The 21171-nt window shown below is 31.6% G+C and overlaps 1 protein-coding gene across 4 annotated transcripts in view; it reads right to left on the bottom strand.

The window, feature by feature from the left end:
* LOC140441409 (sorting nexin-13-like) overlaps positions 1–21171 on the bottom strand; it is a 1016720-nt gene that overhangs the window by 626819 nt on the left and 368730 nt on the right. For 3 of the 4 annotated variants that reach the window (XM_072532120.1, XM_072532119.1, XM_072532121.1), the window contains exons 6-7: positions 18498–18614; positions 18304–18424 (exon numbers count right to left, since the gene is read on the bottom strand). The exons of the other annotated variant lie outside the window; for it this stretch is intronic. In XM_072532120.1, the coding sequence (XP_072388221.1) occupies positions 18304–18424; positions 18498–18614 (238 nt within the window). The remainder of the gene's footprint in view (positions 1–18303; positions 18425–18497; positions 18615–21171) is intronic. 4 annotated transcript variants of the gene reach the window in all.

Raw genomic sequence — 21171 nt, 5'->3', positions numbered from 1 at the left:
GTTTTTTATTGCTATTTTCAGTTATTTTCGCTTTTTTTGTATAGGTACTTCATAATATTCAGGGTTTTAGCAATTTTTTCATTTGTGTTTGTTTCTTATTTTTATACTTACTTTCTCTGTCCGCCATATAATTTTTTCACATTATTATTTCTCACCTTCATTTTACCACAACTTTCCTCTACCTCTGTCAGTATTTCATTTTTAAGACGTTTCCATTTTTTTATGCTTTTTTTTTGTTCTTTATCGTTTAATGTAGTACCTATAATTTCTTAATATCTCTTTGAACAATTTTTCTTCCATAATATACAGTTGTATTTTTTTCTTCTGGCATCAGTGCTTTTATTTTAAATTTTTTTAAGATTATAGAAAACCAAATTTTTCACATCTTATACAGGAAATACTAGTTAACCCTCTATAGTTCGACGTTTTATGATCCGACATGCTCGATAGTCCGACATTTCCCGTAGATCCAAGAACAAGCAATGACAGACTGTTTACGCAAAAACGCAAAAGCATAACATATAGAAATATAATACATATATATATTTTTTTGTTTATTTTTGTTAACAAAAATGCACGTTTCATTTCCACATAAACCTAACAGATTTTTCATATAACACTGTACATAAATGTCTTGTGGCCTACTGTTAGCAAAACAATGCCAAAAATTGGAAAATTGTCAAAAATTTTCGTATTCCAGACATTTCCGGTAATCCGATATTTCTTCGGTCCCATGTCGGATTATTAAGACTCAATTGTAGTAATAAAAAGGTTTTTATATTTAATGGTAAAAAAATATGATCACATAAATGTCAAGTATGAATTATAAAAACTTATTTTAGATAAAAAGTAACCCTTTTAAATTTAGATGTCTGTATAAATACTCTTTTAGACTTTACAACGAACTCAATCAATCAATCAATAATTGTAAAATTTTTATCTTGTTCAAAAAGAACTTAAACCGGAGATAAATAGGTACTCTCAGATCGTAATACAATACTTGACAACACTGTTGGAGTTCAGACTGGTCTGAGAATGTAAACAAATATTCACTAAGGACTTCCGATAATCGTAAAACTAAACTAAATGTATATCAATAGGGCGTACTATTGTTAGTAGAACGAACGGTCGTCATTTTGATAGAAAAGTGAAACATAATTTTAATATACAGGGACTCGGACGTCCAACTCTCGTTTTTTATAAGGACTTCTGATTGATGGTGGGATGTATATATATATATATATATATATATATATATATATATATATATATATATATATATATATATATATATATATATAATATATATATATATATATATATAAAATATATATATATATATAAAATATATATATATATATATATATATATATATATATATATATATATATATAGTAAACTCTTAAATATTGGGGAAATCTGCAAGAAATACTCTAATGTGTATCAATTGTTTCGCCGAACGTTTTCGCCAAAGAGAATTAATTTGGCTTCTTCAGGGCTGAAAGAGAATAAATTATAATTAGCTACCATATATTATCTATTAAAACATTATTGATCTTACCGTAACTTAGAATTGTAGAGTTAGAATATTAAAAAACTTTGCTAGTAACATAGTGGTGTTTTTTGTTACTATGTGCAAAAAAAGTTTTTTATAAGGATTGAAATGTATGGTAGCTTCGAACTTGACACGTAAAGGCTTACCCAAGGTTAATCGAAAAACCCAATGCAACTACATTTAAAAGGAGGTAATTCTTTGAATTGTCGGCAATAACTAAATTTTTGATTTTTAGATAGTTAAAAGTGAGGTTCTGTTTAAGCCAGAACGCAAGCGCTGACAACTTCAGTAGGTCGTATGAATCTTTATGTCGTTAAGGTTCATTGGTAAAAAAAACGAATGAATTTAAATCCCAGTAAGGGGAAATATTATTTTGATTTTCTTTATTTAATTATATTATATTGTTCATGTATTATTGAATCTTATTGAGACGTATCTAAGAAAAGCAAGGGAATGTTATATATTTTTTGTTAATGAAAAGTAATTATAAAGGTATGTTAGTTGTTAATGGATATATCAGTCAAGTTAGTTATCTGTGATATAGTATTGTTCTTGGTATCTGATTTCAGATATATATATATATATATATATATATATATATATATATATATATATATATGTATGTATATGTATATATATATGTATATATATATATATATATGTATATATATGTATATATATGTATATATATGTATATATATATATATATATGTATATATATATATATATATATATGTATATATATATATATATATATATATATATATATATATATGTATATACATATATATATATATATATGTATATATGTATATATATATACATATATACATATATTGAATTTGAAATTTCCGCGGGAGCTATATGTGGTTTCAGTTGTTTTCCGGGTTTGACTCCGCGTTAAATATTTTTGGTTTTTAGAAAAACCATTGTTTTGACGACGTTTCGGCAAGGTCACACTTGCCATTGTCAAGTCAGATTCTGCTTCGTCTTGATGTTACAGGCGAACTGATTTCTCGGTCGCTGCACGCTGAGTTTAAATATCTTGTTGCGCTTCTTGTCATTGGTCCTGTGCGCAGAGTGGGCGTGGTCTTCTTCGCTATTTTAATTTTTACGTTTTTCTGCAGAATTGTTTTCCACGTATTTGGGAGTCTTTGGGCATCATCTCTGGTGTTTAAATTTTTCGGATGTTTTTCGATCTCTATGGCTTCTCTGATTACACGTTTGGCCTTATTTTCGATGTTGGCTAGCATTGTTGTTCCATTTAAGTCTATTTTATGTCCTGTGTTTATGACATGTTGTGCTAGGGATGAAGTTTTTTCTTTTCTTTCGATGGCGTTTCGATGTTCTTCGCGTCTAACCTGTATCCTTCGATTTGTTTGTCCGATGTACGATTTATCGCAGTCTTCACACGGGATCCTGTATACGCCTTGATTTTCTAATGCAACTTTTGTTTTTGCTGATGGTAATATGGTTGCTATTTTTCTGTCGGTGTTAAAAATAGTTTCTATTTTGTTTTTTCTTAGAACTCTGCTGATTTTGTCTGTCGTACCCTTTATATAGGGCAGGATAGTTTTACCGACTGGTTTTTCTTCTTTTTCTGGATCTTTGCTGTTGTTTCGGGATTTATGTGCTTTTTCAATCATGAACATGGAGAAACCATTTTTTCTTAGACTTGTTTTGACTTTGTGCATTTCTTCATTCTTATGGTCCTCATCTGCCAGTTTCTCAGATCTTGTTATTAAGGTTTTTATTACCGAATTTAATTGTGCAGGATGATGGTGTGAGTCTGCGTGTAAGTACCTGTCAGTATGGGTTGGTTTTCGGTATACTGTATGTCCTATGCTTCCATCTTCTTTCTTAATAACTAACACATCTAGGAATGGAAGTTGTTGGTTATTCTCCCGTTCCATGGTAAACTGTATTTTTGGATGGATATTGTTAATGTGTTGTAGAAATTTATTAAGTTTCTCTTCTCCGTGCGTCCAGATAATAAATGTGTCGTCAACATACCTAAGCCACAGTTTGGGTTTATGCTCTGCTGTTTCTATTGCTTTTGATTCCATATCTTGCATAAAAAGGTTGGCTATTACGGGGGACAGTGGTGAACCCATCGGTGCTCCTTCGACTTGTTTGTACCTCTGGTCCTTGTAGATGAAGTAGGTGTTGTTTAAGCAATGCCTCGTTAAGTTTAGTGTATCCTGTGGTATTGGATATTTTCTATGTATAATTTCTAATGTTTCTTCTACTGGGACATTGGTGAATAATGAGATTACATCAAAGCTCACTAATAAGTGTTCAGGTTCCAGAATAACGTCCTTGATACGGTCGATAAAGTGGCTTGCGTTCTTGACGTAAGAATCCGCTTCCTCCGCATATGGTTGTAGCTGGTCAGCCAGAAATTTTGCCAGTGATTGTAACGGTGATCCAATAGAGCTGACTATTGGTCGTAATGGTAGCTCTGCCTTATGTACTTTAGGTAAACCGTACAGTTTTGGACATCTTGACGACTTCTCTCATGGAATAAGCTGGAACTGTTGTTCTTTCTTGATGTTTGACGCTTGTATTTTGGCTTTCGTTGTTTTCTCCAGATACGTTGTTGGGTCTGTTGCGATTTTTTGATATGCACTATCGTTTAGAATGTTTTTTATTTTTGTGTCGTAGTCTTCAATGTTCATTATGACAGTAGCGTTACCCTTGTCAGCTGGAAGAACGATAATGTCTTTGTTTTGTTGTATATTCTTCAAGGCTTTCTTTTCTTCGTAAGTTAGATTCTTTTTCGGAGGCTTGGCTGTTCTTAATATTTGTGATACGTCTTGTCTAATAATCTCGGCTGTTTCTGATGGTAATTTAGTGATAGTCGTTTCCACTTCGCTAATGATGTTTTCGATGGGAATACGTGTCGGTGCAATAGCAAAATTAAACCCTTTGGAAAGGACACTATTTGTAGCTTCATCCAAAGTAAGATTTGAGAAATTGTAGACTAAATTATTGGATTCTGTTGTTGGTAGTTCCTTATTCTTTGGTCGTTGTTGTAGTATCAATTTCTCAAACTTTTTGATTTGTTTTTTCTTGGTGAGATCAGCATCTGTCTCCGATCGAAAGTTTGTGAGTTTGTCGAAGATGTTCCACATAATCGGATGTACTTTGTTACTTAGTGTGAGATATAGCTTTAGCAACTCTGAATTTACTTTATCGATGTCTCGTCTGGAATCTTGAATTGCTTCTCTAGTAAGTGCTAGACTTGCCCTTTTTAAAATATTCTTAGTTTTATGGTTGTTTTTGTGGAAACTTAACTTCATACAAGTGGGTATTATGGCTTCATCGCGGCAGCGTTCTAAAAAGGTTAGGTTACAAAGTAACCTACCTCGCTTTGACCGTAGTTTTTCATATCGTCTAAGGTCTCGTAGAATTTCCTCCCCGTAGAGGTTAATTATATTGAATTTGAAATTTCCGCGGGAGCTATATGTGGTTTCAGTTGTTTTCCGGGTTTGACTCCGCGTTAAATATTTTTGGTTTTTAGAAAAACCATTGTTTTGACGACGTTTCGGCAAGGTCACACTTGCACACTGTGTCACACTGACAATGGCAAGTGTGACCTTGCCGAAACGTCGTCAAAACAATGGTTTTTCTAAAAACCAAAAATATTTAACGCGGAGTCAAACCCGGAAAACAACTGAAACCACATATAGCTCCCGCGGAAATTTCAAATTCAATATAATTAACCTCTACGGGGAGGAAATTCTACGAGACCTTAGACGATATGAAAAACTACGGTCAAAGCGAGGTAGGTTACTTTGTAACCTAACCTTTTTAGAACGCTGCCGCGATGAAGCCATAATACCCACTTGTATGAAGTTAAGTTTCCACAAAAACAACCATAAAACTAAGAATATTTTAAAAAGGGCAAGTCTAGCACTTACTAGAGAAGCAATTCAAGATTCCAGACGAGACATCGATAAAGTAAATTCAGAGTTGCTAAAGCTATATCTCACACTAAGTAACAAAGTACATCCGATTATGTGGAACATCTTCGACAAACTCACAAACTTTCGATCGGAGACAGATGCTGATCTCACCAAGAAAAAACAAATCAAAAAGTTTGAGAAATTGATACTACAACAACGACCAAAGAATAAGGAACTACCAACAACAGAATCCAATAATTTAGTCTACAATTTCTCAAATCTTACTTTGGATGAAGCTACAAATAGTGTCCTTTCCAAAGGGTTTAATTTTGCTATTGCACCGACACGTATTCCCATCGAAAACATCATTAGCGAAGTGGAAACGACTATCACTAAATTACCATCAGAAACAGCCGAGATTATTAGACAAGACGTATCACAAATATTAAGAACAGCCAAGCCTCCGAAAAAGAATCTAACTTACGAAGAAAAGAAAGCCTTGAAGAATATACAACAAAACAAAGACATTATCGTTCTTCCAGCTGACAAGGGTAACGCTACTGTCATAATGAACATTGAAGACTACGACACAAAAATAAAAAACATTCTAAACGATAGTGCATATCAAAAAATCGCAACAGACCCAACAACGTATCTGGAGAAAACAACGAAAGCCAAAATACAAGCGTCAAACATCAAGAAAGAACAACAGTTCCAGCTTATTCCACGAGAGAAGTCGTCAAGATGTCCAAAACTGTACGGTTTACCTAAAGTACATAAGGCAGAGCTACCATTACGACCAATAGTCAGCTCTATTGGATCACCGTTACAATCACTGGCAAAATTTCTGGCTGACCAGCTACAACCATATGCGGAGGAAGCGGATTCTTACGTCAAGAACGCAAGCCACTTTATCGACCGTATCAAGGACGTTATTCTGGAACCTGAACACTTATTAGTGAGCTTTGATGTAATCTCATTATTCACCAATGTCCCAGTAGAAGAAACATTAGAAATTATACATAGAAAATATCCAATACCACAGGATACACTAAACTTAACGAGGCATTGCTTAAACAACACCTACTTCATCTACAAGGACCAGAGGTACAAACAAGTCGAAGGAGCACCGATGGGTTCACCACTGTCCCCCGTAATAGCCAACCTTTTTATGCAAGATATGGAATCAAAAGCAATAGAAACAGCAGAGCATAAACCCAAACTGTGGCTTAGGTATGTTGACGACACATTTATTATCTGGACGCACGGAGAAGAGAAACTTAATAAATTTCTACAACACATTAACAATATCCATCCAAAAATACAGTTTACCATGGAACGGGAGAATAACCAACAACTTCCATTCCTAGATGTGTTAGTTATTAAGAAAGAAGATGGAAGCATAGGACATACAGTATACCGAAAACCAACCCATACTGACAGGTACTTACACGCAGACTCACACCATCATCCTGCACAATTAAATTCGGTAATAAAAACCTTAATAACAAGATCTGAGAAACTGGCAGATGAGGACCATAAGAATGAAGAAATGCACAAAGTCAAAACAAGTCTAAGAAAAAATGGTTTCTCCATGTTCATGATTGAAAAAGCACATAAATCCCGAAACAACAGCAAAGATCCAGAAAAAGAAGAAAAACCAGTCGGTAAAACTATCCTGCCCTATATAAAGGGTACGACAGACAAAATCAGCAGAGTTCTAAGAAAAAACAAAATAGAAACTATTTTTAACACCGACAGAAAAATAGCAACCATATTACCATCAGCAAAAACAAAAGTTGCATTAGAAAATCAAGGCGTATACAGGATCCCGTGTGAAGACTGCGATAAATCGTACATCGGACAAACAAATCGAAGGATACAGGTTAGACGCGAAGAACATCGAAACGCCATCGAAAGAAAAGAAAAAACTTCATCCCTAGCACAACATGTCATAAACACAGGACATAAAATAGACTTAAATGGAACAACAATGCTAGCCAACATCGAAAATAAGGCCAAACGTGTAATCAGAGAAGCCATAGAGATCGAAAAACATCCGAAAAATTTAAACACCAGAGATGATGCCCAAAGACTCCCAAATACGTGGAAAACAATTCTGCAGAAAAACGTAAAAATTAAAATAGCGAAGAAGACCACGCCCACTCTGCGCACAGGACCAATGACAAGAAGCGCAACAAGATATTTAAACTCAGCGTGCAGCGACCGAGAAATCAGTTCGCCTGTAACATCAAGACGAAGCAGAATCTGACTTGACAATGGCAAGTGTGACCTTGCCGAAACGTCGTCAAAACAATGGTTTTTCTAAAAACCAAAAATATTTAACGCGGAGTCAAACCCGGAAAACAACTGAAACCATATATACATATATATATATATATATATATATATATATATATATATATATATATATATATATATATATATATATATATATATATATATATATATATATATATATATATATATATATATATATATGACATATTACAAAAAAAATATCGAAAATAATAATAAAAAAATTACATACTCCTCTCATTTATTATTATGTGATACTAACGTAATGGATACGAGGCAACTTTATATGTATTCCCTGCTACTGTAAACATACAATCATAAGCATATTCTGCGTACCTTACCTCATCACTACGAGACGTACTAAAACCAATCAACATGTCCAATTAGGAAATATCAAAAAATCAATAGGACAGAGATCTATGTATCTTGCTCCAAAAATATTTAATCACTTGACCAACATGTATAAAATATATACTATAACTCTTAATTCAATAAATATGGTAAAATCTATATTTAAAAAGTATGTGTTAAGTCTAGATCGTATGTTTGTGCATACACTTTTCGATCTGACTAATTAAGAATAATCACAATTAAAAAGAAAAGAAGAATATTTGCAATAGAGTGATTTTTTATATTCGTTCGTATAAATATAAAACAATTAAATACTACACAATATTTGTTTATTTACGTATTTCTGACTATTGGTCGTCTTCAGTACGGTGCAGCCAAGTTAGAAAAGGAGCATGTTAACTTGGGAAAGGATCACTACAGGAGCAATGTGACCAATTTGTGGCAATAATGTTAGAAAACTCTGAGGTTTCCAGAGCAACAACTAACACATCCACGGAGGAAGCTAAGCCACCTGAGGAAAGAAATGCCAAACGTTCAGAATGTTTCAAACAACAAGAAAAAGGTTAATACGAGTTGACAGTAAAATAAAGGTAAACGGTATCGGCGTAGCTCGCAACAAATGAAAAAAATATAATAAAATATGTGTTTAAGATGGAAGGCAACCGTATATACGTATTTCTAACTATTGGTCGTCTTCAGTACGGTGCAGCCAAGTTAGGAAAGAAGCATGTTAACTTGGGAAAGGATCACTACAGGAGTAATGCCACCAATTTGTGGCAATAATGTTAGAAGACTTAGCTTAATAGCAATAATGTTAGAAGACAGGTGACTTAGCTTCCTGCGTGGATGTGTTAGTTGTTGCTCTGGAAACCTCAGAGTCTCCTAACATTATTGCCACAAATAGGTCGCATTGCTCCTGTAGTGATCCTTTCCCAAGTTAACATGCTCCTTTTCTAACTTGGCTGCATCGTACTGAAGACGACCAATAGTCAGAAATACGTATATACGCCTTCCATCTTATACACATATTTTATTATATTTTTTTCATTTGTTGCGAGCTATGCCGATACCGTTTACCTTTATTTTACTGTCAACTCGCATTAACCTTTTTCTTATATATATATATATATATATATATATATATATATATATATATATATATATAAAGCGATAGCGGCTTTCGCTAAAAGATTTCATTACATATATATATATATATATATATATATATATATATATATATATATATATATATATATATATATATATATATATATATATATATATATAAAGCGATAGCGGCTTTCGCTAAAAGATTTCATTACATATATATATATATATATATATATATATATATATATATATATATATATATATCTTCTTCTCGTGCCACTCCTAGCGGAGATTGGAAATCATCATGGCCACTGCGACTTTGTTAGCAGCGCGCCTAAAAAGTTCAATCGAACTACACCCGAACCATTCACGTAGATTACGAAGCCACGATATTTTTCTTCTTCCCACACTTCTTTTGGCCTTAATTTTGCCCTGCATGATATATATATATATATATATATATATATATATATATATATATATATATATATATATATATATATATATATATATATATATATATATATATATATATATATATATATATATATATATATATATATATTTAATGTGATTATTTCAACCAAAAAACAATTTATAAATATGTTGAAAATATCGGGTATGTGGTCTATATTAAATAAAAAATCTTTGTTTTTTCTAAAGCTCAATATTTCGCCATTTATTTGATGGCTTCATCTGGAGTAACTGTAAAAAACAAACATTTCAAAACACTGACGTACACTTAGATTTACAATACTTACAGAAATTAAAAGATTATACACATAAATAAAATTGAATACTAAAATAACATTATTGTTGATGAAACTGTACATTTAATAAAATGCATGTTAAAATTTAAAATATCTTCGAGCACGTTCGTTAACAATAAATAAGATGGAACAAGTAAACATTATTTCAAAATGCAAAAAATAACAATGTAAGAAAACATTAGAGGAATAGTATTTCTTTAATTAATCATTAAGGCTAGTTAGTATGATTAATCATTAAGGTGAGTGTAGTTTTAAATTTTGTTTAATATATTGCAATATATGTTGCTTAATTGCCCCGTGTCTGTTTTATAATTTAAAGTTTGTTTATTTTTGTTAATGTGGTACATTAACAAAAATCATGGTACATCCAAAAATAACCTACTTTTGTAATTTTCAGTCTGTGCCAAAATACGAGTATTATTGTAGTCTAACAGATGACCGGTGTTTTTGTAGTGTTCAACAACTGCGCAAGAATTTTTTCCTAAGCGGCCATCACTTTTATGCTGTGTGATACGTTGTTTTAGCCACTGCGATGTATGGCCAATGTAGCTTTTTTCACATACTAGACACGGTATTTCATATACCACATTACTACTATATAAGGTTGGTACTGGGTCTTTAATTTTAGAAAAAAGTTGTTTGCTATTTATGGTATTGTATTTAGCTATATTAATATTGGAAACATCTTTAAATATGGATACGACAGACTGGGTTAGACCGTTAATAAAGGGAAGTTTTTTGTATTTGATTGACTCATTGTTAGAATCAAGGACATGACCATCATAGAAATTACTGCTGTAAATGAGTTTTTTTAAAATATGTTTAGGATAGCCGTTGTTTCGAAAAATTTTGTATAATATGTCCAGATTTTTTTGTAACAAATTATCATCAACAATGGACATTACCCTGTTTTTCATACCCAATACTGTATTATATTTTTGACGAGTGGTGTGGTTTGAAAAGTAATTCATATACCTTCCCGATGCTGTTGGCTTTTGGTACCAATCCAATGTCAGAATATTGTCATTTGTTCTTATTACCTTTGTGTCTAAAAATGGTATACTAAAATCTGTCACGGTTTCAATTGTGAACTGAAGATGTTCATTAAATGAATTAAAAATGTTTAATGTGGTATTGATGTGATAAGATGGAACTGCACATATGATGTCATCGAAATATTTATATATAAATGGTAATTCGAAAGGTAATTGTGTGATCACATTGTCTAAGAGATGATCAGTTACAATAGTAGCAAGGATGGGACTAATCGGGTGTTCCAAAAATTTGGGAGTAAAATTTTTCATTGAAACTGAAATAAGTGTTGTTAAAAATGAACCTGAGAATTAGTAAAAAATTACCTTTAGATAATGTCGTGTAGTCTTTTATAAGGTTCCAATTTGTTTCTATAATGTCCGTGACCATATTTAATGGAATGTTTGTAAATAAAGAAACTACATCCAAAGAAATCAAAACATAATCTTTTGGTCACCGCATTCCCCTAACAGCATCGACAAACGTAAATGTGTCCTTAGAATTATAATTATTGCGATATTCAAAGGCATTATTTAATATATTAGCAAGAAATTTAGAAATGTTGTACGTAGTGGACTTTAAAGAACTTACAATAGGCCTGAGAGGAACGTCCAATTTATGGATTTTAGGCAAACAATAAAGTTTAGGAAAACATGAGTCATAGATTGTTAACTTTTTTGCAACTTGTTCAGTAAGTTGATGTTGGTTTTTTAATGTTTTTATTAAGTCATTATATTTTTTCTGTATCACTGTAGTAGGGTCTTTGTCCAAACGAATATATGTCGATCTGTCGTTTAACAACGTTAATGTTTTGTCGATATAATCCTGTTTGTTCATAGCTACTATAGTAGAAACCCTCAATTCAGAAGAGTGATATCATAGTTTAAACGCCGAATATCCTCAAATTTAAATGTACACAGTGGCCCTCGAAAACTGCCTGTTTTCTCGATTGCAATTTGCGTTTCCTCATAAGAAATTACAGAATATTTAAAGTAGTATATTTATTTGTGCTTCTCTATAGAAAAACTGACCAGGAGTTGTTGTACAGTGTAGCCAAATCTTGTTCACAAGTAGTAATTATGGTCATACAAAACCTGTATTCTTCCACGCAGCGATTATTACCGTCATAAAAATACCAAAAAATATTATTTTTTCAATAGTAAAAATTAAGTACAAAATTGTAATTAAATAAATTTTATTTATATGTTTCGTTTCGTTACATATTTAAAATTATAAAATAAAAATCGATATTTAAAAACAATATTTTTCAATCGTTTGGCAACTTTGGAATTAGCGACGGAATTCCGACCCGCAGAAATCCGTAAAACTAGTTTTTGTCGAGCAAGTGCCCAGCCACAATAGTTCATTTACATAGGCGTTTGTAAGGGTAGGGCATGTGTTGCATTTTGTGAATATATTTTATGCGATAAGTTTGTGTTATTGATAAAATGTGTTATTGATAATACGACTGTTATAGTTTGTCGTTTTATAGTAAATTTTTAGTTATATTCTGTGATTATTTGGTTTGAGTTTTATTGGAGTTAGACGAAAAACCGAGTTGTTCCAAGAGAAGACAGCAAAATTCTGATGTTGATTCCAAAAATGAAAAGCCGCAAAAGAGACAGAAAATGTTAACGTCCGAAGAGAAGGTAATGATACGAAACGTTTATGAAGGAATTGTCGGCAGAAAAATGGCATTAAATGTTAGCTAAGCGGTCGACATTTGTAGCAGTTTAACAAAAGTATCCGTTAGCTGTATTTATCGTGTACTTAAAAATACATCGGAAAATAAAAAGAAAGAAAAAGGTAAAACTAGAGGTAGGAAAAGCATTGTTTTCGATGACGAGACAAGGAATATTATACGTCGAAAAATTCATTCATTTTATTTTCGGAGTGAAATTCCAACATTGAAAAAAAATTCTCAAGAGCTCAAAAAAGATGACTCTTTACCCAAGATATCTCATAGGGTCTTAATCAGAACCATGCGCGAAATGAACTTTCGATATGTAAAACCCAACAGAAAAAATATGCTATTAGAAAAAAATGAAATTATTCTATGGAGAAGAAAATATTTAGAAGAAATACGAAAAAGTCGCAGCACTGGATGCAAAATATATTATTTGGATGAAACCTGGATTAACGAAGGTCATACAGTTGGAAAAGTTTGGCAAGATTTAAATGTCAAAAGTAAACGCGAAGCATTTATAGAAGGCTGGTCTACAGGATTAAAAGCTCCATCAGGAAAGGTACGGCGTTTAATCATCACCCATATAGGAAGTGATACAGGGTTCTTTGATGATGGTTTGCTTCAATTTGAGTCGAAAAAAACAGGTGATTATCATAAAGAAATGACTTCCGAAGTATTTGAGCGCTGGTTTAAGAGAATCTTACCAAAATTGGAATCTGGGTCTGTGGTTGTTATGGACAATGCGCCATATCATAGCCGCAGACTAGAACAATTACCGACGACGGCATGGTGGAAAGGGAGAATTCAAGAATGGCTTACAGAAAAGGGGATTGCATACGAAGAATCAATGCTCAAAATTCAACTACTTGACATTGCACGGTTAAGGAAAAGTGAAAATCTTAAATATGTTGTGGATGAAACTGCAAAAGATTATGGTGTCAAAGTTCTACGTCTACCACCTTATCATTGCGAACTTAATCCCGTTGAACTTATCTGGGCGCAAGTGAAAGGAAAAGTAGCACGCAATAACAAAACGCTCAAATTAAACGAAGTTAAGGAACTTTTGATTCAAGCAATTATCCATGTAACTCCAGAGAAATGGGCTAAATGTATAGGCCACATAATTAAAGAAGAATATCGTATGTGGGAACTTGACACTCATGCCAAAGTTTTACTAGAGCCAATTATAATTACACCAGGTGAAGATAATGACAGCGATAGCAGCACTGCATCTTCAGATTTAGACAGCGAATAATATTTTCTAATAGTTTAGTAGGCATCAGCATAAAAAAACCAAAAACAAAAAAAAAAACGAGAAGAACATAGTAAGTGTGTATAGTGTTTGTGTTTAAATAGAATAGTACAATGTTTTGTTACATCCAAAATTATTTTTATTTTGTGTGTATAGAATTTTATTTTATTTTATAGGATTTTATTTTGTTTTGTTTTATACTGTTTAAGTGTTTTGTTTATTTTATTTAATGGGATAATATGGCTCTTGGCGAACACCCATTTAAAAAAAAAGTGACGCGCCACAAGACATACCTCTCGGGTGGTGTGGAAACTGTCTTAAAATTTGTTTTAAAAAAATTTCATTGTGTAACTCTTTAAGGACGGGTCACGTCAAAAGACGTTTTAGCGTAACTTCCGCGACAGCCTGGTGGCATCAGTAAGCTTTCTGCAAAATTACTTGTTTTTTATAGCTTTTTGTTTGTGGCATTCTGTATTTTTAGGAGACTGTATGGAATAAGCCACAAAATATTTATTTATAGGTTTAATTTACTGATTTTTCGATCTCTATATAAAGACATCGTTTTCAAATATACAAGTGATAGTAATATTTATTTTTCTATGGCTTTTTGCTTGCCGTTCTGTATATTTAGAAATAATGTTGGGAATAAGTAACAATATATTTAATTGAAATGTTTAATTTACTGACGTTTCGATCTCTATATAAAGAGATCGTTTTCAAATATACAAATGATAGCAATATTTATTTTTCTGTGGATTTTTGCTTGTGGCATTCCGTATTTTTAGGGAGAATGTTGGAAATAAGCCACAATACATCTATTTACATGTTTATTTTACTTACGTTTCGATCTCTAGTACAGAGACCGTTTTTAAAGTTAAGAAAAAAAAAAGAAAATAATATAAGAATATATAAATATAAAATAATAACCAAATAAAATAAATATAACTATAATTTATATCTTTGAAAACGGTCTTTGGATATAGAGATGGAAACTTCAGTAAAAACCTGCAGATAAATATATTGTGGCCTATTTTGAACAATAATATTTAAACAATATAATATAATTAACGTTAAAATAAAAGTGAGTGTACGCCACTGGATTCTCATACGACTTTCCCCACTTCTACGACTTCAAATGATGACTCACTCTCCCAAATAGTGAAATTAGAGTTTACATATACTACATATTTTTTTAGCAGATGTAGAAAATATCATTTGAGGTGACAGTTGAATCCAAGGATCTACTTAGGGCACAAGTAACAAATGTAGTAACTAATTATCTACACAATTCAACATCTAAACCCCCCACAACATTAAACAAAACGTTTAAATATGTTCAAAAATATTTGAAGTTGCATTCAGACATATATATTTTACAATCTGACAAAGGTGGATGTACGGTAGCTATGAACAAACAGGATTATATCGACAAAACATTAACGTTGTTAAACGACAGATCGACATATATTCGTTTGGACAAAGACCCTACTACAGTGATACAGAAAAAATATAATGACTTAATAAAAACATTAAAAAACCAACATCAACTTACTGAACAAGTTGCAAAAAAGTTAACAATCTATGACTCATGTTTTCCTAAACTTTATTGTTTGCCTAAAATCCATAAATTGGACGTTCCTCTCAGACCTATTGTAAGTTCTTTAAAGTCCACTACGTACAACATTTCTAAATTTCTTGCTGATATATTAAATGATGCCTTTGAATCTCGCAATAATTATAATTCTAAGGACACATTTACGTTTGTCGATGCTGTTAGGGGAATGCGGTGACCAAAAGATTATGTTTTGATTTCTTTGGATGTAGTTTCTTTATTTACAAACATTCCATTAAATATGGTCACGGACATTATAGAAACAAATTGGAACCTTATAAAAGACTACACGACATTATCTAAAGGTAATTTTTTACTAATTCTCAGGTTCATTTTTAACAACACTTATTTCAGTTTCAATGAAAAATTTTACTCCCAAATTTTTGGAACACCCGATTAGTCCCATCCTTGCTACTATTGTAACTGATCATCTCTTAGACAATGTGATCACACAATTACCTTTCGAATTACCATTTATATATAAATATGTCGATGACATCATATGTGCAGTTCCATCTTATCACATCAATACCACATTAAACATTTTTAATTCATTTAATGAACATCTTCAGTTCACAATTGAAACCGAGACAGATTTTAGTATACCATTTTTAGACACAAAGGTAATAAGAACAAATGACAATATTCTGACATTGGATTGGTACCAAAAGCCAACAGCATCGGGAAGGTATATGAATTACTTTTCAAACCACACCACTCGTCAAAATTATAATACAGTATTGGGTATGAAAAACAGGGTAATGTCCATTGTTGATGATAATTTGTTACAAAAAAATCTGGACATATTTACAAAATTTTTCGAAACAACGGCTATTCTAAACATATTTTAAAAAAACTCATTTGCAGCAGTAATTTCTATGGTGGTCCTGTCCTTGATTCTAACAATGAGTCAATCAAATACAAAAAACTCCCCTTTATTAACGGTCTAACCCAGTCTGTCGTATCCATATTTAAAGATGTTTCCAATATTAATATAGCTAAATACAATACCATAAATAGCAAACAACTTTTTTCTAAAATTAAAGACCCAGTACCAACCTTATATAGGAGTAATGTGGTATATGAAATACCGTGTCTAGTATGTGAAAAAAGCTACATTGGCCATACATCGCAGTGGCTAAAACAACGTATCACACAGCATAAAAGTGATTGCCGCTTAGGAAAAAATTCTTGCGCAGTTGTTGAACACTACAAAAACACCGGTCATCTGTTAGACTACAATAATACTCGTATTTTGGCACAGACTGAAAATTACAAAAGTAGGTTATTTTTGGAGATGTACCACATTAACAAAAATAAACAAACTTTAAATTATAAAACAGACACGGGGCAATTAAGCAACATATATTGCAATATATTAAACAAAATTTAAAACTACACTCACCTTAATGATTAATCATACTAACTAGCCTTAATGATTAATTAAAGAAATACTATTCCTCTAATGTTTTCTTACATTGTTATTTTTTGCATTTTGAAATAATTTTTACTTGTTCCATCTTATTTATTGTTAACGAACGTGCTCAAAAATATTTTAAATTTTAACATGCATTTTATTAAATGTACAGTTTCATCAACAATAATGTTATTTTAGTCTTCAATTTTATTTATGTGTATAATCTTTTAATTTCTGTATTGTAAATCTAAGTGTACGTCAGTGTTTTGAAATGTTTGTTTTTTACAGTTACTCCCGATGAAGCCATCAAATAAATGGCGAAATATTGAGCTTTAGAAAAAACAAAGATTTTTTATTTAATATAGACCACATACCCGATATTTTCAACATATATATATATATATATATATATATATATATATATATATATATATATATATATATATATATATATATATATATATATATATATATAATAAAGTTTTATTTTGAGGTTGCAGTCATTAAGGGCAGGAAAGTAAAACTCTTTGTTCGTTAATCAAGCTTTCGCAAAATTTATTTGCTTCTTCAGGATATGCTAAAATATGATATCAGTAAATACAACGAAATTAGAACTAAATAGCATTGTATAAAACTAGTATAAAAACTTACTATACTATAATTTTCCAATATTAGATTTTCTGACTACAAATATTATAATTTCAAAAAATTTAAATATTCATATTTAGCGCCACTTTGTACGTAACCATAATAACAATCAAGAGCTAGTTATCAACAACAAAAAATATAATAAACAGAAACGAGTGTCTTTCTGACATAAATCAAACATCAACATAATCAATGTCACAATGAATTTTTACAAAATTAAATCAAATTGGAATATTGTACTTACATAACTGTATAATTTTAATAAGCTAAGTTTTAATGTTTTGTAAATTTGAAAATTTAATGGATTAACCTCATGTTGTAAGTTTTTATACTAGTTTTATACAATGCTATTTAGTTCTAATTTCGTTGTATTTACTGATATCATATTTTAGCATATCCTGAAGAAGCAAATAAATTTTGCGAAAGCTTGATTAACGAACAAAGAGTTTTACTTTCCTGCCCTATTAATGACTGCAACCTCAAAATAAAACTTTATTTTACATAACGTGTCAGTCAATAATACCCAACTACTTTATATATATATATATATATATATATATATATATATATATATATATATATATATATATATATATATATATATATATATATACGAATTATTAATATGTAAAGTAATTTTACCTGAATTGTCCGTATTTCCCATTTTTGATAATTTACTATCTATTAATTTTTGAACATAATATAAGCTACTCAATTGCTGTTTCACAGCAAGATCACTTTCTCTTCCAGAGTCGCGAGATCTCTAAAAATTGAAGCAAAATAAAATAGAAATCATTTACTTTTTGATGAACATATAAAGAGATCATTTAACCTACCAAAGTTTGTATTTCGAGAGATATTAAATCTTTGGTACTTTTTAATTCATCACAGCTATCTGTTAATCTAAGTATACTTAGAAAAATGTCAGTGGGCAACTGATTTTCGCGTAGGCACTAAAAAATAATACAAAATATTTTAGAAAATTACCTAGTAATTCACGTATAATATGTTCAAATATGTGAGCTTAATTAATTTTGACCCCCTTAAAGTATCTTTCGGTTATTGAAGGTTGGCTATATTATAATAAAAATAAATCTTATCAGTAGTATAATATATTTTAATAAAAAAGTTATTTTTCTACAATTTGCAAGAGTACACATGAGACTAATCTGACTAGGCTAGTCTAGGCTAGATAGATTGTATAAGGCTAAGCAAGTCCGTACACAAAAAATTTATTTTGTTTAACTCACCAACGCCTAAAATTTTCCAAGTCTCAGTACAAAATTTATTTCTATCACTCTGTACAAATTTAATGAAAAGAAAAGGAGATCGAAAGATAAGCGATAAATTTTGCACTCGATATACAGGGTGACCTATTAGAAGGAGAGAAGAAAAGATTTAGAGATAAGCAATGAGTTCTTACGACCCTCTGATCATTGACGATCGCTTCTTGAACTTCCTCAGCTATCCTCTGGTCATTGTAGATCACTTCTTCAGGATAGGTAATTGCACACAGGTGAGACAGGTAAGGTCACAAAGAGACAGGTGAGGCAGGTAACGTGACAATTCTTCGACAAAGAAGAGATCTAGAGATAAGCGACCAGTTCCTACGACCTTCTGGTCATTGTCGATCACTTCTTGTACTTACTCTGATCCAGTACCCCTCTTACTCATCTACTTACGGTTGTATATAAGACTATATCATTATTGTTTTAACTAAAGCATGATTCAATCATATCGATGTATAAATAAAAGAGTTACCAAAAAAAGTAAAATATATCAAAAACTCATTGTCGATAGCTTATCTATATTTATCAATTTTCAATAGCTTCCATTGTAAACACATTCTTGGGGAAATAAAGATACTTATAAAGTCATTAGGAGAAGCGAATCAGTTTTAATCCTCATTGTCCACGCAAACATGTCTCTTTGTCGATTTGGGTACTGGCCATTACCAAAAACTTGTCGGCAAAAACTATGAAAAAGCTCAGTTCTATTTCATTTTCGCAAGCGGATGAAAGTACCCACATCACGGAGCCGTTGCCAGTATCTGTCGTGAATTTCAAACAGGAAATGACTCTTAGTGTGCAAGTAAAACGTGTGGTGTTAAATGTATTGAACTATCATCTGAACTTAAAAAATGGTGACAGTTTGACTATTACCGTGGAAAAAGTTTCGAAAATGTGCGGTGTGAGTATTCGCAAAATTTATGACATCCGCGAATAGGCCCAGCAAGACGAACTAAAACCGGTACAAAAAAGAAAGAAAAACAGTTTCCAGTCCAATTCACGATTGATGAGTGACGAGTTCATGATTTTTTTTTTGAAAACATACCACCAACCGTCGACAGCATAATGAACACAGTGAAGGATGATGAACCAACTTTTTCAAAACCCACATTTCGTAGGCTACTAAATGACATGGGATTTGAATATGGTAAAAGAGACCGAGATTCGATACTGATGGAAAGAAAAGATATCATATCCTGGAGACACAAGTACCTCATACAAATAAAAACATTGAGGAAGAAGGATAATGTAAACCTTGTTTATATCGATGATTCTTGGACTAAGAGGTCCTCGGTTCGTTCTTCTTCATGCTGGAAGCGAAACCGGTTTTGTGGCATGGGTTTAATTAACTTTCTTGGCCAAGAAGGGAACCGCTGATTACCACTACGAAATGGACGGGGATCTATATGAAGAATGGTTTGAGAAGACGATAATTCCAAACTTGCCGAAAGATAAAGAAAACATTGTCGTTTTGGATAACGCGTCATACCACTCCCGCAAAATTGATTTGCGGGATCCGAAATTGCGATCCGCGAAAAAATTGTGGAACAGAGGGCAAATCAAGGATTGGCTAATCGAAAAGAACAGTTTCTTCGAGGAAGATTACCTAAAAAGTGAATTACTGGATACTGCGGCCTCATTTAGAGACGAGCACAAGTACAAAATTAAAATAATTGCGTAAAAATATGACGTTCAGATTTTGAGACTGAGGCCTTACCATTGCGAGCTGAATGAGATGGTCTGGAGTCAAGTGAAAAGGTATGTGGCTTCAAACAACGTCGATTTTAAAGAAAAAATGGTAGAAAGGTTAAAAAAGAAGCTTATCAACGCGTATCTAAAGAGCAGTGGCATTATTATGTGAACCACGTCAAGAAAGTAGAAGAAAAAATGTTTGCGGTGGACAATTTGCAGGAAGATATTGACATATATATATATATATATATATATATATATATATATATATATATATATATATGCCATGTTACCAATTCCAACGGTAACTTAAACATCCTAATTTTTAATAACATATAATGTAACATATTTGTAAATTTATAACATTTAAAGGGTTTTCACCCATATATTTTAGTGGTTCATAGCATGTACACTTTGTTACACTGATGATGGAATTTAAATTCCGAAAACTTCTGTATTTGTGATATAGTCCGTTTGGGTATTTTATTTATACCTTTTACTAAAAATTTGAAATAAAATTTGGTTGTTA

This window comes from Diabrotica undecimpunctata, chromosome 5 (genome assembly GCF_040954645.1).
Source record: "Diabrotica undecimpunctata isolate CICGRU chromosome 5, icDiaUnde3, whole genome shotgun sequence".
NCBI lineage: Eukaryota > Metazoa > Arthropoda > Insecta > Coleoptera > Chrysomelidae > Diabrotica > Diabrotica undecimpunctata.
Note: the sequence above shows the minus strand (reverse complement) of the source record. Positions and strands in the feature narration are given on the sequence as shown.